General features: G+C 42.5%; 1 protein-coding gene across 1 annotated transcript in view; it reads left to right on the forward strand.

Moving 5' to 3' along the window:
- Nucleotides 1-17,614, forward strand: part of CAT (catalase) — a 28,244-nt gene extending 10,630 nt beyond the window's left edge. Inside the window, exons 3-13 of the mRNA XM_020963898.2 lie at nucleotides 596-706; nucleotides 2,035-2,165; nucleotides 3,093-3,197; nucleotides 3,791-3,916; nucleotides 5,197-5,388; nucleotides 5,793-5,945; nucleotides 8,755-8,893; nucleotides 13,681-13,811; nucleotides 14,525-14,632; nucleotides 15,880-15,963; nucleotides 16,893-17,614. Of these exons, the coding sequence (XP_020819557.1) occupies nucleotides 596-706; nucleotides 2,035-2,165; nucleotides 3,093-3,197; nucleotides 3,791-3,916; nucleotides 5,197-5,388; nucleotides 5,793-5,945; nucleotides 8,755-8,893; nucleotides 13,681-13,811; nucleotides 14,525-14,632; nucleotides 15,880-15,963; nucleotides 16,893-16,958 (1,346 nt within the window). The 3' untranslated portion in view covers nucleotides 16,959-17,614. The remainder of the gene's footprint in view (nucleotides 1-595; nucleotides 707-2,034; nucleotides 2,166-3,092; nucleotides 3,198-3,790; nucleotides 3,917-5,196; nucleotides 5,389-5,792; nucleotides 5,946-8,754; nucleotides 8,894-13,680; nucleotides 13,812-14,524; nucleotides 14,633-15,879; nucleotides 15,964-16,892) is intronic.
- Nucleotides 17,615-22,004: the final 4,390 nt, after the last annotated feature.

Raw genomic sequence — 22,004 nt, forward strand, 5'->3', positions numbered from 1 at the left:
GATTTTATACTCTTGTCTTAATGATGCGATAATTTACCCAATTCTAGCACAGAGATTTTGAATCCCTGCCCTTAGAAGTTTCTGTTGGAAAACTTGCTCATTTACCCCCTCTGTTGGAGGAGACCTGCATCTTATCATGTAACCCATCATGCTTTATCTCTCCACTCATCTCTCCCAATGGTTTTGCAAGATTATTCATCATGGTTTTTCAGTAGGCATTATGGCGTCTTCATTGAGTGACTACTGCCATTCCTACCTCTGAGATGCCTTTTCTGCTTTCCTCCCCCAGCCTGTAATTCTTTGTCTCCTTTCACAAATGCTGCTTTTCTTTAAGCCCCGGCTCAAGACTTTGCACCATCATGTGAAGTTTCGTCCAGTGCTTTTTAGATCTCCTTGGCTACCTTCCTGAGTTCAAGCTCAGTGCCCCTGGCTAGCGCCTCAACACGTGCACGTCATTTCCTGTGCGTTTGTAAATTGTGAGCTCTCTGAGGGCAGGTAGGGAGGGCCTCCTGCTTCTCATAGGTAGGTGCAAGATAGGACTCATTCTGTACTTGAACGATTGTTCATAGTGCTGCTTTCTGTGCTTGTCTTGTAGGAGCATTCGGGTATTTTGAAGTCACTCATGACATTACCAAATATTCCAAGGCAAAGGTCTTTGAGCATATTGGGAAAAAGACTCCGATTGCCGTTAGATTCTCTACAGTTGGTAAGTCGTCACTTTTAGTCACCTGAGGACCATTGCTTTGTAAACGGCGCTGTCTGCTTTGTCATTGTTATTGGCTCCAGCCTCTGACACTTACTAGCTATGTGACCCTATGTGGATAGAGTGCTGGGCCTAGAATCAGGAAGACTCATCTTTGTGAGTTCAGATTCGGCCTCAGACGCTTGCTCGCTGTGTGACCCTGGGCAAGTCACTTAACCCTGTTTGCCTTGGTTTCCTCATCTGAAAAATGAACTGGAGAAGGAAATGGCAAAGCACTCCAGCATCTCTGCCTAGAAAACCCCAAATGGGGTCACAACTGAAACTACTGAACAACAACAAATATTCATGCAGAAACAGGCTTCTTGGAAGAAAAAAAAAGAGGAACTTTGAAAATAGAGCAAGATTTCAAAAAAACAGATTTCCTGATACTTGTTAGCAAGCCACTTACATCTTACCTGCTGGAATCTTGAGTGGTAACACTTAGGGGCAGTGACTTCCTGATCCATTATTGAAACTCTCAGGAATTAGTTGAGTTTCCTTGCAAGCACTACTTCAGAGCTCTAGAGTTAAGATTTTAGGCCTGTACCCCAATTTTTTTTCTGTTTTTTTTTTGTTTCCCCTTTTATTTACTATATAACAAATTTGATTACAAATAGGGAACTTGTGTTTTAACTCTACTTAGCATCAAACTCATGATATGGCAGTTCACTTATTCCTCAAATTTTTTTCCTTAATTTTCAGTTCCCTTTAAAGCTTTTTATCTGGAAATTTTGATTCATTGTGGAACTGAAAACAGCTTAGTATTAGTCCCAGAAAGTTTGAAAGTTTAGCCTTATGATCACTTGGGCCTTTATTATGTTGACTATTTTATCTGAATGAGTAAATGAAAGAGCATTTCTTAAGTGTTTACTTTGTGCAAAGCACTGTCCTAGGCACTGGGGATTTAAGACAAACAAGACAGCCCCTGCTCACCTTCTGATAGGGAGAGACAACCATACTTAGTACTTTTTATTTCCTAGAGTGAATTAACATAATAAGTTAGAGAAGTGGTCATCTAAATACAGGGGTGGGGAACCTGGGGCCTCGAGACCACATGCGGCCCTCTAGGTCCTCAAGTGCGGCCCTTTGACCAAATCCAGTTTGGTCAAAGGGCTGCACTTGAGGACCTAGAGGGCCGCATGTGGCCTCGAGGCTGCTGATTCCCCACCCCTGCTACAACCCCAGGAATTTACTTTACCCTCCAAAGTGGCAGGAGAATGAAGCACAGTGTTGTTTTGGCCTTCTTGGGAGACTGTATTCTCTCTAACATCTACTCATGGTGCATCTTCCAGCCGGAGAAGCCGGATCAGCAGACACTGTTCGTGACCCTCGAGGCTTTGCTGTGAAATTCTACACCGAAGACGGCAACTGGGATCTCACAGGAAATAACACGCCCATCTTCTTTATCAGAGACCCACTTCTGGTAGGTGAAATTGTTGTATATCTTGTTGTCTGTCTTGCACTTGAGAAGACTTGCTTCAGAAGACCAAAGGAGAGAAGGGGGCTTGTGTTCTGAGATTGCCCGGTTGTCTTTTTAGGAGACCCCTTGCAAATGCAGTCTTGCATTTCAAGATCGCGGGAGCAAGCGGCATTCTTAGTGTTGGGATTTGATATTGATTTTCATAATGATCATGGCAGCCACATGGCAAGGTGCTGTAGCCGGGCTCTGGGATCTTGAGAAAAGGGGCCTTCTCTCTCAGGGCATAAAGTGAAGGTTTGGGGGGATGTCCTAGGATGCTGGGAGACATACAGGACTTTGTGTGGAAGTTAAACACATAGATTAGTCTGTAGACAGTTTAGACAATAGCTGGGCGCTAGCTGGATATAGTAAATAGAATGTTTTGCTGTAGTCTGTTCAGGATTCAGACTTATTTGAAAAGCATCTTGATATAAAGGCTGGATAGCTGGCCTTGGGACCAGGAAGACCCAGATTCAAGTCCAGCTTCTGACACATATTAGCCAAGTGACTCTGAGCAGCTCACCTCTCCCGTGATCAAGCTGACTCTCTGAGAGGGTGCTAACCTATGCTGGTTTCAGCTGGGAGTTCTCTACCCCAGTGGAATCTTGGATCACTTCCTTCCTTCTGTTACTTTACATTGTACTATTTTAGATTGTGAGCTGTTTGAGAGCAAGGACTCTCTAGCTCCATTTTGTGTCCTCTGTCCTTTGAACAGTTCCTGGCCCATAGCAGATGCTTAATAAATGTTTATTGACTGACAGGAATCAATATGATTGATTAAACGTGCAGTATATTCTGTGGCTTAACCCTAAAGCAAATATGGAAAAGAAGAAGCCATAATTTCTATAACCTGATTTTAGATCTTTCCCCCCACTTTTGTTCCCCATATAGTTTCCATCCTTTATTCATAGTCAGAAGAGGAACCCTCAGACCCACCTTAAAGATCCTGACATGGTTTGGGACTTCTGGAGTCTTCGCCCTGAATCTTTGCATCAGGTAAGAATGGTTGTCTTTTACTGCATTGTAATTATTCCCTGTGAGGGGGGAATTTACTAATGCTTTATTTCATGGGATTTGGGAAATCATTTTGGGGGGCGGCCTTTACTTTTCTCTTCAGGGGCTTCTAAGAGATTTGCTAGGGAGAATATTCTACTGCAGAGGTGGGGAACCTGTGGTGTTGAGGCCACGTGTGGCCCTCTAGGTCCTCAAGTGCAGCCTTTGCCATGAATCACACTGGAGGACCTAGAGGGCCATGTGTGGCCTCAAGGCCACAGATTCCCCACCCCTATTTTGTGATTTTTTTCTCTAAAGAAACCTTAAATTGCTAATGTCACCAAATTAGAGATGGATTGGTAGAAGAAACAGATTGATAATCTCATTTATCATGAAGTGTTTAATTATGTTTGGGGTGTGAAAAGGAAAATGGCATTCTTGTGAGTATGTTCTTCTTTTACGATTCAGGAGATATGCGCATAATGGGCAGTATGCTACCATGTACTCTGTATCGTTTAGGCGTTTTGCTATAACGTAGTTCAGAATCTGTTTGGCCGTTTTGCCTTAAAGAAGATTTTCTTCCCCTTGCCTCCCAGGTTAGTTTCTTGTTCAGTGATCGTGGAATTCCAGATGGCCATCGTCACATGAATGGATACGGATCTCACACCTTCAAACTGGTTAATGCTGAAGGGAAAGCAGTTTACTGCAAATTCCATTACAAGGTGATTCTCAGTTAGCTTTCCAGATATAGTCAGCAGGATTTTTTTGATCTTTCATTCAACAAATATTTATTGAGTTCAAGTAAATGAATGATTCTGAACAGTAGAAGCAAAATTCTCCTTTTTTTTCTCCCTCATAGAATCAAGTTGAATTCTTTGCTTTTGGAAGGTACTAAATCATAGGATTTTAAGGCTGAAAAGAACCTTTTAAATGACCTAGTTCAACCCCCTCATTTTGCAGGTGGGGAAGCTGAGGCCCAGAAAGAGGAAGTGATTTTTCCCTAAGTGACAAAACTAGTTAATTGCAGACCTGGGCCTAGACCTCAGGTCTTTTGTTACCCAGTCTAAATGGTCATTTTATCACCTAATATTGCCTCTTATTAATTGGAATGTTTTAAAAGGAGCTTTTCTGCATGAGATACTGCTATTCATAACTGTAAGTACTAGGCCAGGGTAGGGAACCTGTAGCCTTGAGGCCACATGTGGTCCTCTAGGTCCTCGAGTGCAGCGTTTTGACCAAATCCAAATTCAGTCAAAGACTGCACTTGAGGCCTTAGTGGGCCACGTGGGACCTCAAGGCCACAGGTTCCCCCACTCTGTTAGGCATTGAGAAGCTCAGTTTTCTTTAAAAGAAAAAGTCTATTTAGTCCCATTCTGAGCTAATTCGAATGTCACAAAATGGAGCAATGTGCTTTTTGTTTAAAACAAATTTGTATTGATATCTTTTGTTTTTAATATTGCTTATGTTTTTCATTGTATTATTCCTCCACCCCATGCCAGAGAGCTATGGGAATGTACCTTTGTAGCACTTACTGAAAAAAATAAAATTATATGTCAATAAACATTTATTAAGTTCCTACCATGTGCCAGGCGCTGTTTGAAGCACTGAAGATCCAAAAGAGTGAAAAGACCATCCCTTTCCTTAAGGAGCTTACAATCTAAAGTATACTGTGTATATACGTCCATTTGTTTCACAAATACTTATTAAGCACCGGCTAGAAATATTTTTATAAAACAAATTTTCAATCTTAATTAGACAAACACAGTTCCTTGGCTCTTCTGAAAATTAGTGTTGCCAAATGGTGTTTAATGACCTAATAATGGATTTGAAATTTGGAGATGATGTTACTCAAATATGCTGTCTGTGGTCGTTTAATTATCATGGAAAACAGTGAGAGGCCCTTACTTATGACCTCATGGTCCTTTCCTTTGTGGCTTGTTAACTTTAGACAACTTTGCCAGTTAATCTCAGTCTAAATGCTTCTTTTGTTTTTCTCTTTCAGACTGACCAAGGAATCAAAAATCTTTCTGTCGAAGAGGCTGGAAGACTTGCTAAGGAAGATCCTGATTACGGCATTCGGGATCTCTATAACGCCATTTCTTCAGGCAACTACCCATCGTGGACATTTTACATCCAGGTCATGACCTTCGAGCAAGCAGAAGCATTTCCATTTAATCCATTTGACCTCACTAAGGTAAGGCAAATTAAAGGCTTGGGTGGCCTATCACTTACTTACTCTGTGTTGAGTATGGAACATGAAAGGCAGTTTATGTACTAGCAGCGTGCAGGGTGGTATTGTCCTAGAATTTCCAGAGAATGTTTCATTCAGGTGTGTAGTGCCATTGTAGGTGCTCAGTGTGCTGAGGAGCTGTTCCAGCTGCTTGGAATCTTATGTATTAGTCAACGGCTAGATTTTGTGAAAGACACTCTCTGAATTTGCTGTTGCCCAGAGTTTGACCGGTGTCGATGGTGGCCTCAGGAATGATCCTCCTGGCTTTTATCCTTTGTCATAATCACCGACTTTGTAAGACGGGACGCCAGGATTTCAAAAAGTAGTTTTGACTTATCTGTCACATGTTATGCTTCTCTCATTTCCAGGTTTGGTCTCACAAAGACTATCCTCTTATCCCAGTTGGTAAACTGGTCTTAAATAGGAACCCTGGGAATTATTTCGCAGAGGTGGAACAGATAGCCTTTGACCCAAGTAACATGCCACCAGGCATTGAGGCAAGCCCTGATAAAATGCTGCAGGTAAGCCTGGTGGGTTTCTGTATTGTTCAGACCATCCTAGACTGACCTTCAAGCCAGTCTCACCTTGAGTTTGAAGTTGGTGTGTTACATGCATGGGAATGCTTTGGGGTGAGATCATCAGCCAATCACTAAACATTTATTAAGTGCCTACTATATTGCCAGGCAGTGTGCTAAACACGGGGGTACAATGAGGCAAAAGACAGTCCCTGCCCTCAAGGAACTTGCAGTCTAATGAGGGAGACAAACAAATATATAGAAAAGAAGCCATACAGTAGGATAATTAGAACATAATTAAGAGAGGGAAAGCTCGAATTAGGAGGAGTAGGGGAAAGACTGCCTGTAGAAGGTGGGATGTTAGTTAGAACTTGAAGGACCTAGGGAGATCAGTAGTCAGTGGAGGAGGGAGAGCGTTCCAGACACGGGGAACAGCCAGAGCCTAGAGATGAAGGGTCTTGTTTGTGGAACAGCCAGGCAGCTAGCATCACTGGATAGAAGAGTGCATGTTATACACTAGGCCTTTTCACTACCAATCCCTTAAATTCCACTTAGTAATGAATAGTGTTAGAGTGAGAGTTCATTAGGGTTTTAAGATTTTGGCATTTCCTTTTTTTAAATGTGCCTCAGAAAAATATTTCCTCTTTTACAGAGTGCCTGGCCCTCTGTGTTTATTGATTAATTATTCAATATTAGTCATTGAAGGAGGGATGGGCAGTTTATTGCCAGGAATTAATAAACATCAAGACGCCTTGATCAAAACTCTTCTATTAATTTACTGTTTTGTTAATGCGGCCCTTCAGTGTTTCCGCTTGTAAACAGGAAAATATTGATGATGTTGAGCTGATGTTGCTGATGTTAACGATGCACTACTTTTGCCTTAATTATTGTCCTTATAGTCCTTAATATTGGGTATATTTGGCATAATTTATGGTATGAGCCCATACCACACCCGTAACACGAGGAGGGAGTTTTAACTACTTCCCTTAGATAAGAATTCAGTGGGGAAAGAGTTGATTTAATAAATTACTGAGCAATTTTCTGTTTTTTTAACTGTGTCCATGAACCAAGGTTTAATTAGAAGTGCAGTTTTTATAAACCTACCACAATTACTACCTCTTGTTTTCTTATGTAATACTATATCTTAATACACTGATTACTATTATTATTGAAACTAAATAGCTATAGAAATAAATCTGAATGTTAAATACTCTTTATGGTACTCCAGAGTTTTTTTCCTAATCTTTGTTAATGTATAGATGAGATTTTACATTGCTGTAATGAATGTGGACGTTTTGCTTTGTGTTGTGCTTTGCAAAATTAAAATTATTCCGTAGACTTGTTAGTTGTTTTTAATAGCTTTAGACTGTTTGGTTATGGCAGCATACTGCAGCTTGCTTAGCTCTTTCCCTGTCGTTGAATGTTTTACCTTTTCCTATTGTTCTGGAAATTTCCCAACTATGTGAAATGTCCGCTAATGTACCAAGAGTGGTGGTGGCGTGGGAGAATATGGGAGAGGCCATGGCCTAGCTTTTGTTTATGGAGTGATTTCATCTTCAGCCTTGACTCTAGAAGGAGAGTATGTCCACATGGCTCTGAGGCGAAGGAGTCAGCCAAGCCCCAAGCCCAACATAGAGCCTAGACTGTGCTGTTGGCACAAATAGAGGAAAAAATTAACCCTAAGTTATTTGCATTGGCTTTGGGAAGTGGATTCAGACCGTTAAATATGGTAGGTTAGTGACCCTGGAGGAATGGGAGAGTGAGAACAGTTTGTTCTAATGGCCATGAGGGCAGCTGAAGCAGGCACGGTGGAATGTTTAGAGCTTGGTCAGACATTGAAGACAACGGGGTCACCCAGTGTATCCCAGGCCATCACCAGTTGTCTTGACTTTTGTCTTACCTCTGGACTTCGAACACTCTGGAAGAGAGAATGAGACTGACGCCTTTGTGCAACTCTTCCTCACGTGAGTCAAGACGTTACCTGTGATGTCATTGGTCCTCTGAAGATGAAGGGTGAGCAAGTGGATAGGGCGCTGAGCTAGGAATTTAAGCACAGCCGGATCTTAATCCCAGTAGTTTAACATTCTCTGAAGTTTGGATTCAGTTAAAGGGTCGAGCTTGAGGACCTAGAGGGCCACATGTGGCCTGAAAGCCACAGGTTCCCACCCCTGCTCCAGACCCTTGCTCTTGTCTGGCGCCTCTACGTTTTCTTGCTGTAGTAGACAGAATATTCTGACTGACGTTTTATCTTTTATGATTAGATTTGTGTATGTGAGGTTCATCATTTTGAACTAGCAGTGCCATAACTAGTGTGAATTTAGAGCGTATTTGTGAAAGAACTGATTTGTAGTGGGAGTGTTTTCTCTTTTATTGAACTAAATTATCTTATTTTCTAGTCTTCTCTTTCTTTTAGAAGTGGCATGTGGTAAAAAACCACTGATGGTTTCAGTAGGGTTTTGGTTAATCAAGTCCTTTTAAGTTAGTAACTTCCATGGGAGAAGAAGCTAAACAAATACGATTTGGCTTTGTTGGTAATTCGTAAACTGAGGAAAAAAATTGGGGTGATTATCTGTGTAGAATAAATTTAAAAATTACTGTTGGCCTGACTTGGACTACATCATAGAGAATAAATGACTTTTCAGTAAGGATGATGTCTGTAATAAAGGCTAGACCTGGCCTCTAGTGGGGTATAGGCAGCATTTTGCAATCATTACTTTGTATTTGGTGCTTTATGGCATTATCTTCCCTTCTGTTAATTAAGTAGAGTAAATAAACTTTTACAACTTGAAGCAAACATTCAAATTCATTATTTTAGGGCCGTCTTTTCGCATATCCTGATACCCACCGCCACCGTCTAGGACCCAACTATCTTCACATCCCTGTGAACTGTCCTTACCGAGCTCGAGTGTCCAACTACCAAAGAGATGGACCCATGTGCATGTCTGACAACCAAGGTATCCCCAAAACTCTTTGGTATCCTATGCAAGAAGTTTACTGTGAAATTTGTAGGGTCTTGGGATTTAGATCTGGAAAGTGGCCTTCAGGAGGTCATTGAGTTCAAACTATAACATTTCTAGATGAGAAAAATAAGACTCAGAGGGTTTTGGCTCACTCAAGAGCATGCTGGGTAATGAGGAGCAGCCCTCAGATGTGAACCCCAGGCATCCTGGGACTGGAGTCTCATGCTTTTCCGTGATGCTGCTTTCCTTACAACAGCCTTGTGAAGTGTGAATTATATTATGTTTGGACCATTTTGGCTACTAAAAGGGGAAGTCGATTCAGTGAAAAAAAAATCTGTAATTTATTATCAACTCATTGAATTTTCCACTTTACAACAGGTTGTTTTGATGATTCATACACAGCTAAATATAACTAATTACTTTAATCTGCCCTCTTGAATTCTTGAGTATCTTTATGGGAAACTGAGCCCACTTCTTTCCCCCTTCCAGCCCCCCCCATATATGAAACATATATTCTTGATAGACCTAACTTTATCCAATTTATTATGAGCTTAACTTTTAATATTAGCAAAATCAATTAAGTATACTGTAGGACTTTTACATTTGATTAATATATTTCGTCATGCTCCTGTAGACCTGAAAAGTCATTGATGTTTCCTCAGAGGTGTGTCACAGGGGGTCCACCCAGTGTACTGGGACTTCCTCTCACGTTCTCTTGACAGTGTAAGAATATCACTGGAGACGCAGGCTGACTGATAGTTTTCTCTTTTCTTGCCTAGCTTTGTGGCGCTCATGTTTCTTTGATGGCATCCTTTCCATCATTTCTCCTGCATAATCTCTTGTTAGCCGTAATTTACAGCCGGTCATGATCACCACTTGCCTCTCCATTACCGACCCTCACTACAGTTCTTTGTAGCAATTGTCAGTCACTTCCTGTGTCCCTTTCACTTCCATTTTGCCCATTCATCCCTGGGTATATTTTTAAATGGAATTTTCTCTCAATCACTGACAATCCACTGTCTCTCCTTCCCACCTCACCTTTTCCTCATTTAGAAAGAAAGAAAAACATTTATGGTCAGGCAAAACAAGTTATCCCACTCCATGCTTTCCCAAAACATGCTTCCATCTGCATTCTGAATCCATCGTGTCTCTGTCAGGAGGTGGGAAGTGGGTTTCATCGGGAGTCCTCTGGAATTCCGGTTAGTTATTCCTAAGTCTTTCAGAGTCTTTCCAGCGTTCTTGCTATAATGTAAATTGTTTTCCTGGTTCTGCTTGTTTTACTCTGCATAGGTTTACACAAACCTTCCTAGGTTTCTCTGAAACCATCCCCTTCGTCATTTCTTACAGCATCATAGTGTTTGATTACATTCATAGACCATAATGTGTTTGGCTGCTTCCCAAATGATGCGCATCCCCTTTGTTTCTAGATCTTTGCCTCTGCAAAAATTGCCTCTGCAAGAGTTTGTTTGTTTAGGACCAGGGCCTCTCTGACTCTGCCCTGCTTTTCTTTCCCTCCTTTCCCCCCATTGAATGAAATGTATTTCTATACCCAAGTCTGTGTGTGTGTGTGTGTGTGTGTGTGTACAGGCGTGCACGCCATACTTTGCTCAGTCAGATGCGAGTGAAGCTCAGTTGTCATCTGTTCCCCACCCCCTTTCTAACTTGTGCCTGTCAATTATAGGAGACAGTCTTCCTCATCTTTCTTCTCCCTTCCTCCTACCCCCAGTGGATTTTTCTTCCCCTCTCTCCCCATTCTATTAAGATCATCCAAACGTAACAGAACCATTCCCAGGCCCTTCCATGACTCTGGATGATGACTGGATTCTGAGGGGCTGTGTAGCATCTCTCCAGATTAGAATGTGAGCAGTTTGTTTTCCGGGTCAGCCATTTTTGCTATGAGATTCTTTACATTTTCTTTCATTGTTTCTTAGTCTTTTGACTGATTTAATTTTTCTTGTTGCCGTGTGGAGCCGCTGGCTTCTCTTGGTTCATTCTGATTTTCAGGAAATGTGTTGTTTGGCTTAGCTTTGTGCTTCCTGTACCAGAGTGACCGTTCATTCCCTTTCCAGTTCTTTTGTCCGTAGCTCTCATATCTTTTCCCATTTTTTCTCCGAGCACTCTCATTTCGTTGATAAAAATATTTTTTTTATTTTTTTAGTTCATTCTTCATCTCTTCCACGAATTCTAATTGAACTGGTGCCCCAGTTATGTTTGTCCTTACGTGGTTTTCCTTTTGCCAGTTCTAGTTAGTATGTGCGTAGTTCGTTTTCTTCTCTTTGCAGCTATTATTTCTTATAGATTTTAATATTTTTTTATATTTCTCATTAATCTGAATGGCATTTTCAGTTAAAAAACTTTCATTAAGCACTTATACTGTGTTAGGTACTGGGAAAACAGGCCATATTGGAACAGCCCTGGGATCATAAACGTAGAGCTGGAAGAGATGTTGGAAGCCGTCCCTGCCCTCCCCCCTTTGCCTTTTTGTGGATTCTCTCATATAAAAATATCATCTTACTACAGTGCCAAGTCCCCTCCATCCCTCCTCCCCACTGCCTTGAACCTGTCATTTTTCTTTTTAGTGAGGTATCCCCTTTCAGAGGTCTGGAGATCCTATACCACCCCGTCTCACTGATGTCTGCAAGGTTAAATTGACTTCCTGAATTAGGATTTCCAGTTCATCTTACTTATTAACCTGATTTGTGTGCATGGAAATCAGAGGCTTTTTGTCCTCCTTGGAATTTTAGTCTTCTGTAACTTTCTGGGCAAGGTTACTGCTATTTTAGCTCGCTGTTATGTGTATAGTGTTGGTGACACATGTAGGTGTTTTTTCTTTCCCCCTTAATTTTTATCTTAAAGCCCTTTTGATTAGCTTTGTAAAACCCAACTCCTTACAGCCCTTGGCAGGTACATTCCATCTCTGGCCCGGAGCCCATCACTTGCATTTTCAGCCATGGCTCAGAAATGGGAAGACCAAAGGAGGGACCAGAAGTTGGTGTCGCTTACATTTCTTTATTTTTAGGGAGGTTGAACATGTTTCAAGTTATTATTTACGATGTGTGGTTTTTATTCTGTAAATTTTTATATGCCTTTAACCACTTTGTGTGGATCTTGGGTTTTGTTCTCAAATGTTTTTCTGCATCTCTTACAAATTTTGAAAGTTGTTTTGTGTTACATTGGCCATAAGTGGTTTTCCCAGTCTTTCTTCTTCTTATCTTGATTATATTCTTTATTGTTATGTTAGAAAGAAATTTTAAATTTTTTGGCAATTGCATACCACGTGCCTTGTCCCTAGTGGTTTCTTCTTTTTGCTCAATAAAAAGAATTTGTACCTCCATGATTGAGATTAATACGTTGTTCTATTTTCTTGCATTTTTGTGTGTTATTTTTAATGGTTGTCTATATTCTAGCTAGAATTTAAAGTGTTACATTGTGTAAAGTCTGTGTCTAAGTCCACTTTTCACTATGTTGCTAATCATTTTTTCCCAGCAGTCTTTATTCAATTTATACCATCCCCCTCTTTTTTCTCCTTTGTCAACCTCTAATCTTTTATCTGCATTTGGTGTACTGTCTAGGGTCTGTATTTTGTGACATTATAATTGTTTTAGAGCATGTCCTAAAATCTAGAAGTTCAAGGGCACACTCAGCAGTTTTATTATGATTTTACCCAGTTCTTATCCTGACTGTGCCATTTTATTCTTATAAAAGCTTTTTTAGAAAACATTCATTTAATCTAATTTGATTGTTTTATCTTTCATAAACTCATTTAAGAATTCTCCCTCTAGGGAGGTAGAATGTAGCAAATTATCTCACATAAAACAGACAAGAAAAGGCTTTTACAGTGGAGGGGAAACAGGGGAAGGTGAGAGGAAATGAGGGAATCTTATTCTTACAGGATTTGGCTTAAGGAGGGAATAACATACACACTCAATTGGGTATGGAAATCTATGTTACCCTACAGGAAAAAGGGGGGGGGAAGGGACAAAAGAGCAGGGGGAGATAGAGGGGAGGGGGTAATCAGAATCAAACATTTCTAAGGAAGGACAGGGTCAAAAGAGAGAATAGAATAAATGGGGGGGTGGGATAGGATGAAGAGAAATATACTTAGTTTATCGTAACAACAGCAAAGAATTCTCCCCTTAGCCATAACGCTAATACATTATATGTGTGTGTGTGTGCACGCACATGTATGTATACATACATATATATATACATGCATACACACTTACATATACACACACATCTATCTGTGTGTGTGTATATATATGTTATGTATTTATATATGTACATTTTTTCCTCTAATCTTTTTATCATGTGACCTTTCATAATTAGGTCACTTATCCATTTGGAACGTCTTGTTGTCATGTGGTGTAAGCTGGTGTTCTAAACCTTTTTTCTTTTTTTGGGTCAGATTACTTTCTAATTTTCCCAGCTATTCTTGTCAAATAGAGAGTCTTTCTCCGAGTCATTTGTGTTCTTGGGGAAGAGCCCTTTCTTCATAAGTACCTTAGTAAGCATTAAAAATTTTTTTTTTCCTAGTAAGCATTTTTCAGATGCATGATTGGGCCTTTCCTGTTTGCTGACTTTGGACAGACTGGGGAACTGGGTGTCTAGGTGGGGTCATTCTGGCCATGCCGCTCGTTGACATGTTCTTCATTGTCTTTGGTAACGCTTCAGTGTGTGTGTCATTAAAATTGCCATCAGTAGGAAGGCTCTAGTTCTAGTGGTAGAGTGTTGCACACTCGTAGGTTTTCTGTTCCAACTTTATCTTCTGTTCCTCCAAGGTGGGGCTCCCAATTACTACCCTAACAGCTTTGGGGCTCCTGAGGATCATTCCGCCGTTCTGGAGCACTGCTATCAGATCTCAGGGGATGTGCAGCGCTACAACAGCCTCGATGAAGATAACGTCACCCAGGTAACGGCTGGCTGCTGGGTCCTTCTGGTCACTGGGCGTCTCCGAGATCTGGCTCTCTCTCCCGAAGCATCCTGTTGTGAGAGTGTGGCGTGTGGCTCAGCAGCCGCACGTTGCTCCGACTTGGGAGAAGTCAGAGAGTTGGGCCAGCCACATGAAGGAGGAAAGCAAGACCTCTTGTTCAGTGCTGGCCCCCTGCTGCCAAGTTGGGACTTGCTGCAAGCCTGACCTGGGAGGGCGTGGGGGGACATTCAGTGAGACTCGGAGAACTCGTCAGGGCTCAATTGATTAACGTGGTGCTCAGGTTTTCTTTCTCCCTTTGTATGTGTCGGTGTCTGGGGGATAAAGCGCACCTGAATTCAGAGTCACTGTGTGTGCACCCTCACAGAACAGGAAGTCTGCTTCCCAATCCCCCGGGGTCCCTCCCATCCCCCAGAGGGTAAGCTCCTCGAGGGCAGGGATGTTTCTTTGGAGTTTTCAAAGTATTTTCCATCCATCCTCTCCGGACGCCTTAGTGAGAGGGGCTCCAGGCATGACTGTGCCTCTTTTACAGATGGGGCGACCGAGGCTCAGAGAGGTTGTCACATGCCAGGATGGGGTGAGATCCCAGGTGCAGCTCCCTCACTTTCCGTGACTCCTCAGAAGTCACAAGTGCCATTGGTTTTTTCTAGGATGAGCTGACCCTTTGGCTTCCTGTGTCCTCTCTGTCTCTTTAGGTGAGAACGTTCTACAACACGGTGCTGAATGAGGCGCAGCGCCAGCGCCTATGTGAGAACATTGCCGGACACCTGAAGGATGCCCAGCTTTTCATCCAGAAGAAAGCTGTGAGTGAGCTGTGTGTTAGGGCCAGTGCCTTGTTCATGGGGGCGGGTAAAGGTGGGGTCGGAGAGGTATTTGGAGCGAAGGACTTCCGTGTTCTTTTATCTGATGGTCAGAATCTTAAAATGCTCAGTCAGGATTTCTCCGAGTTCTTAAAATCGAGGAATTCTCTCCCACTGTTTTAATTTGGCTACTGCCCCATATTATGCAATATTCTGAGCACTGCCTGATAAAACTACAGGGCTGACCACAGACTTCATAAGCTGTAATCAGTGGGAGTGTGGTTTCTCCCCAGGATCGCTAAAGAATGTGGGCGGCTGGCCCTTTTTAAGAAGTTAAGTAGAAATTTACTGAGGTGGGGAGAGCTGTGCCTTAAAGCATTAAAAAAAAATAACCTTTAAAAAAGTACCTGAGTGGAGTGTAGCCCCCTCCTCCCTTCTGGTCACTGTCTCTGGGTTGATGTTTGTTGACAATCACTTAGCTGATATAGGCCCCCTTACCTGTCCTCCCCATGGCTTGTCCCAGTCCTCGGATTGTAGGGAAAGCTGGTCTACTCTCTGGAGTCTTGTCATCTCTGCCTGTCTTCCCAAACCTTCTTCACTGCCGCGGGGCTGGCACAGAGGCTTAATCTGAGATATCGGTGGCGACAGCTGACTGCTTAACTGTGGGGTCAGACAGAAGGCAGCACAGTTATCCCTTCTACATCACAGGGGTGAGGGGCGCAGTACCGCGCTGTGACCCGGAAAATCTGCGTTAAAATTGTTTGGCCCTCCTTTGGTACCAGAGAAGAAATCTGAATTTTTTTGTTTTATGGGGTGTTTGAAGGACTTTCTTGTGAAATTTGGGTTGTTTGGTCATAGGCTCTGTGTCATCTGCTGGCCTTTGGGTGTCATCTGAGGCTTCCACAAAACTCCCCCAAAATTCCCGTTTAATTTCTTGTGCCAACTCACAATATATCGAAACCACAATGGGGAAAGTCGTGATATGGAAGGGATAACTGTATTTCTTTGTATCTATCTGTTCCTGGGCCTCTGCAGTAAAGAACCTCTCCCCCCACCCCTATCCTGTGCTGGACTGGGATTCTTGCTGGGAATGCCTTCATTAGGACTGTGGAGAAGTTGGTGCTCCCACCATCCCCTTATCCATAATCATGATCTGGAGGCAGCCCTGGCACCCATTCCTTACTCCTGGGCTAGGGGTTGTATTGTGAAGTGGTTTGTGCAGGTTTCGATTTATTTTAATTTGGTTCCAGGTGAAAAACTTCAGTGATGTTGATAGTGACTATGGGTCCCGGGTCCAGGCGCTCCTGGACAAATACAATGCTCAGGGACAAAAGGTAAGGCCTGGCATGGTCTGGTGGTTGCAGCATGGCGCCTAACTCGGGTTAGGAGATTGCCCTACATTTTAGCAGATAGCAAGATAATGGAGAAGAAAAGAAGGCTTAAAGGCCGCTAGAGGTGGCGCAGTGGATAGAGCACTGGCCCTGGATTCAGGAGAACCTGAGTTCAAATTCGGCCTCAGATACGTAATACTCACTAACTGTGTGACCCTGGGCAAGTCACTTAACCCCATTGCCTAGCCAAAAAAAAAAAAAGGGTTACAAATTAGTTAACTGTAAATAAGCTCCAGTTCCAAGCAATTTCTGAATTTCTGTTCATTTTTACCATTCCCATTCCATTTGGCTCCTCTGTGACAAGATGTGAAAAGAAAGTATGGGACCACCAAGGCCTGAGATGGATGGATAGTCTTGTGGTCAAACATTTTATCACCTTTTCTTGTGTCCGGTTTCCTAACGGGGTCATTGGGTCGTGACAGATCAGTCATTCAGAGTGTTGGCTTTTAGTGATCCCCCCCTTTCAATTCTGGAGACCAGCAGTGAAATTATGTTTGTATTAATGCAGTATTGATAGGGTGATCTTTTAACTCGGTCGCTGGTTTTCCTACCCTTTACTGTTGGTGAAACAGATTCCAAACAGAGGCTAAGTTAACTTTCCATCAGTCACAGGGCCGAGCTGAATTCACTAAGCCAGGCACACTCCAACTGGCATGATCATTGGTTTAGGATTCGAAGAGTCCTCACTTGCCTCATCTAATCCACTCATTTCTACAGGGGAGGCTCAGAGAGGTTAGGTCATTTGCCCAAGGGCACATACGGTAAGGCCGAGGACCTTGGAAGAGAATGTGTTGTCTTAGCATAGTAATAATGTCCTTAGAGGAAAATACAGTTGCTGCTCTTAAATAAATTTGTTTTCCTCTTTTAAATAGAATGTGATTCGAACCTATGCTCAGTCTGCATCCCAGTTGTCTGCTAAGGAAAAAGCGAATCTCTGAACTCAGCGGGAGGATTTCTTCTCAGCTAAAAGATTCTATGACAGATGAAGCTACAGGAAGCTAATACTTATGATCAGTTGCCACACAATATAACACAACTGTCTGTATGCTAAATGCTCCCATCTGAAGGCCTGGTTTTATAAAAACATTCACATTTTGCAACCAGTAATGCTTCTTGTCCATTAATACTTTGGACCCAGGTTTAGTAGTACTTGGGGAAAATAATTTTTCATGTTTATGTTGGAAGTGAAGGTTAATACAGTGCCTTTTAAAAAGTGTGTTTGGTATTGACAGTTGATTTCATGTGAGAAAAGTTATTTAGTGGAATTATCAATTTAGCTGATAAAAATTATCTCATGAAATTAATGTTCTTATCTCACCTCACTGCCTCTTAGATAGAAAATAGAATCATTTTTTGGATGGATCATTTAAAAAAAAATCAATTTCCTTATGGGGAAAACATTTTCTGGAGTACCCTTTTCAGAAAATTATTCTGCCACCATCATGTGTGGTTCATTGTTTCTGCTTGGAAATTGTCACCTTCCATTCTTTTTTACCTTGAAATTATGTTTATATTAATGCAGTATTGATTTTTAAAAACAGATTGATTTGTAGTCATATTTGCATTTTACAGTAAAATAATCTAAGAAAGCAAATGGTGTTTGGATTCTTCTGGTGTGATTAAGCGGACGCTAAAACTTGCAAACTTCAGCCCGAGTCTTCAGTACCATTCACGAAGCATTTATGAAGTGTTTGCTGCATGCCAGGCAGCTGATAGGTGCTGGGAACAATCCAATCCCTGCGCTCAAGGATCTTACATTCCACCGGGGAGCTCCCTTCTGGGTGGATGGCCTTGTTAATTCCCAGCCCCTCTAGCAGATCATGGGATCCTGGCTTTCGAACTGGCAAGGGACCTTGATGAGCTGGTCCTCTCGCCTCATTGTACAGATGTGAAGACAGGCCAGAGAGGTGAAGGGTCTTGTTCAAGGCCACACAGCAGTAAAAGGCAGAGCTAGGATTTCAGTGATTGAGGCATGTTTGGATCATGCTTGATGAACGGGATCTCCCTGTGGTGCCCAGCACCACAGCCCTGTGACTCAAGTGCTGTTCTTTAAAGTAACTAGCCCATGATCATAGAGCTGATCAGCTGCCTCAAGGTCCTCAAGTGCGGCCCTTTGACTAAATCTAAACTTCACAGAACAAATCCCCTTAATAAAAGGATGTGTTCTGTAAAACTTGGACTCAGTGAAAAGGCCCCACCCGTGTGGCCCTGAGGCCGCAGGTTTCCTACCATCCCCCACCCTCCCATCCCCCTTCTGCCATCCGAGTCTAGCTCTAATGACACTGTGGCCCCCGGTGCCTGATTTGGACCCAGATCTAGACTCCAAATACAGCTTTGTACCTTACCACATCTGACCAGAGGCAAGGAAGGGCCCGCTGATGAGTGAGGGCGCACATGCTACCAGACAGCCTTGGGCCTGAGAGGAAGAAGAAGGCTGCTAGGGAATGAGGAGGTCATCCCTAGGTCAGCCTCTCAACAACCACCTTTTGGAAAAGGTCTGTCATTTCTTCCGAATTAGGATTTTTGGCTGGTTTTTCCTCTTCATCTTTTAAGACAGTCCTTTATTTCTTAAGTTATTTCTGCTTGGTCTACCTTAAAGTGACCCTATTCCCACAGGTTCTCTTCCCCAACCCTCAAGCCTCTCTTCCTTCCCCTCCCCCCTTTGTTTTGGAGTTCCCTTTAATTTACTAATTCCTTTTTTTCTTTCCTTTAATTCTTCCCCTTTATTTCGCTCTCAGGGAAGTGGTTAATTTAAGTCCACCTGGGGCAGCGAGGGGGTGCAATGGAGAGAGCTCAGGCCTTGGTGTCAGGAGGACCTGAGTTCAAAGCTGCTAGCTGTGAGATCCCAAAAAGGAAAAAAATATTAAATCTCCCCCCTTCAACTTCATTTCAGTGTTTTTTTTTAATTTTCCATACTTTTTTTTTTGTCTTTCGGTGAGGCAATTGGGGTCAAGTGGCTTGCCTAGGATCACACAGCTAGTAAGTGTCATGTGTCTGAGGTTCAGATCTGAACTCGGGTAGTTCTAACTCCAAGGCTCTATCCACAGCAACACCCAGCTGCCCTGCCCTGCCTTTTTTAAAAAAGGCTGTCTTTACCTTGGTCTTTTCACCAGCTCTTTGCCCTTTCTGGCCGTTCCTAAACTTTTGTTCTTTGATTCATGGTCTTGATGCTCACTTACTCTGTCTTTAGCCCCTTCACATTCCTCATCAGACTAATGCTCCCAAAGTACCCACTTTGAATTTCCTCTTATTCTCTACAGATCCTGCTCCCAGCCCTTTGTTCCATTGTGCCTCACTCTTAGAGGCATCAGCTCCTAAAATGGTGGTGAGCACAGACGTTGAGCTCCTGGAAAAAATTTCCCTATGTCCCCGATCACCAAGTCCAACTGCCCCTTGCGCCCTGTGGACGGTTGTTCAATAAAGTCATCACGTGCTGTGTTAAGCCCTGGGAAGATAAAGACAAAAGACAGTCCCTGCTCTTGAGGGGCTCCTGACCCAATGGGGGAGACAGCGAGTGACAAATAAGATGTAGACAGGATGAATTAAAAATAACAGGGAAGGCGCCAGGATGAAGAGGGGTTGGGGAAGGCTTCCTGTGGAAGGTGGTAATTTAGTTGGACTTGAAGGAAGCTGGGGAGGTCAGGAGGGAGAGCCTTGCAGGCGTGGGGGACCGCCAAGGAAAATGCCTGGAGTTGAGAGTGTCTTGTTTGAGGAACGGCAGAGACCAGTGTCACTGGATGGAAGAGTGTGAGAGAAGGGGTGTAAGAAGAAAGGAAATGTGGGGAGGGGCAGTTGTTAAGGGCCTTGAATGTGAAGCAGGATTTTGTATTTGATCCGGGAGGTGATAAATAAGATTCTCATTTCTCTCTTGAACCATTTGGGACCATGTGGCTATGGTTCATGTTCTCTTGAGAGCTGACATTGGCCTCTGTCTCATCAGATATTGGTTCAATTTCCTTTGTCTTGCAATATTTATTTAGTGGCTTGCAGTTATTTTGTGACCTTCCTGTCTTTTATTTCAATATCTTTCCTATTGTTTTTTTTTACTTGAACTCTAGGTTCTTAACTGAATTTTCCTTCTTCTGAGATCTTTGGTGGTTTTAGTCTCCCCCCCCCCCCCCCCCCCCCGTAGTTTTCCTATATTGTCCGCTTTTTGACTCCTCCCCAGGGGCTGAACCTCTAAGCTGCCTCATCTGTCTTTAGTGAATTTCTTTTAATGAGCCTTTACCAGGATCATCCTGGTTGGATTTCACTGCCCTCTGTCCTAGTTCACTAGTTCTCTAGCTCTTTGGCTGAATGCTACTGCCTCAGGCAGAGTATGCTCCTGCTTCCCTATACCTCCCTCTCTTCAGACGGCTGGACAGAATGGAGGTCTGCTGCTTGTTACCACAAAGTGGTGGGATGAGGGCAGGGGGCTGGGTATTCAGGCAGAGACTTTAGTAGCAGCAAGGAAATTGCTGAGTGGTCCCCAGAACACAAACCTTTCAATTAGGTTGGGTTTGGTTACCCGATACTTAATTTGGTGCTCAAATATTGCTTTGTAGACTTGTCCCAAGTCAAGATATACAGGTCCAAGTAGGGATTCTTCAGATATGCATAGTTCCTAAGAGGTCAGTTCTTTTGAGGATTTTCAGCAATGGCTTGGTCTCAGAATTGGTAGTCATATGCTAAGGCCATAATGATGTCATCCAGTCCCATTTATAGTTTCACCAAACACCAGCACACTCCTGGTCTGGCTTTCATTCACTTTGACAGGACTAATCTAACACATAAGGTTAGCAGATTATGTCTTCTTGTACATTTGAAATAATGCCTCAGGGAAGGAATGATTCAGGATCTCATGGAGGCAACCTCAAAGGACATCTGGTACATGAACAGAACTGCCTTCTCGCACTTCCATAATAGCATCCATGGTTGTCTCACCTTCATTGAAGACTGTTAGTCAAACTTCAGTGGAAGACTTTGTTCACGTAGAATACCTTTCATTATAATCTGCTTTAGCATTAGTTTTTTGGGTTGCCATATTACTCCACTCACTTGTATTGATTTTAGAATTTATTAAAATTCCCAGATTCTTTTTATTGTTTTCTAGCCAGACCTTGCCCATCTTATACTTGGGATATTGACCTGTTATTGCCTTTATATTCAGTTTTACTTGCTTAAAGTGATGCTTGACTTTTTACCAATGGCTTAGATAAAGGTGTGAATGGCATACTTATCAAATGTACAGATAACAAAGCTAGGAAAGCTGGCTAATCCAGTGGATGATGGTTGGGATCCAAAGAGATTTTGAAAGGCTTACAGATTGTGCCATTTTGAATAAGATGAAATGTCAGATAAATGTAGTCTCACATTCAGATTTTAAAAATTAATTTCACAAGTGCATGAGAAGGGATCTAGTGGACTATAACAATATTAGTCAATGTTGTGATTTGGCAGCTGAGAAAGGTGATGAAATTTAAATTTAGGCTGTGTTTTTGAAAGGCAGCATTGATAGATCACACAAGTACCGTGTTCTTTTCTGGCACCACCGTTTTGAAATGCCGTTGGTGAACTGGGGAGCATCCCAATGAGAACAACTAGAATTATAATGGGCCTTAGAGTCATGCTACATGAAGACTGGTTGGAGGAATGAGGAACATTTAGCCTGAGGAAGTCTCAGAGGGAAGAGGAATGAAGAGCTTACTATGTGCCAGGCACTATGCTTAGTTATGATCTCCATTTTACAGATGAAGAAACTGAGGCAAAAAAAGTTAAACGACTTGTCCAAGGTCACATAGCCAGTAAATGTTTGAGTCCACATTTGAACTCAGGTCTTCCTAACTCTAAGCTTTGAGCTCTATCTGCTGTACCACCTAGCACCTAGGTAGTGGATTCCCTTTCAATGGTAGGATGCAAAGATAGGATAACTCTTTGGGTATGAATGCTATATAAGGACTTTTTGTTTAGAATTTTTGAACAAGACTATTAGGGGTTTTTAACCC

Source organism: Phascolarctos cinereus, unplaced genomic scaffold, assembly GCF_003287225.1.
Source record: "Phascolarctos cinereus isolate Bilbo 61053 unplaced genomic scaffold, phaCin_HiC Scaffold_9;HRSCAF=440, whole genome shotgun sequence".
In the NCBI taxonomy this organism is placed as follows: Eukaryota; Metazoa; Chordata; class Mammalia; order Diprotodontia; family Phascolarctidae; genus Phascolarctos; species Phascolarctos cinereus.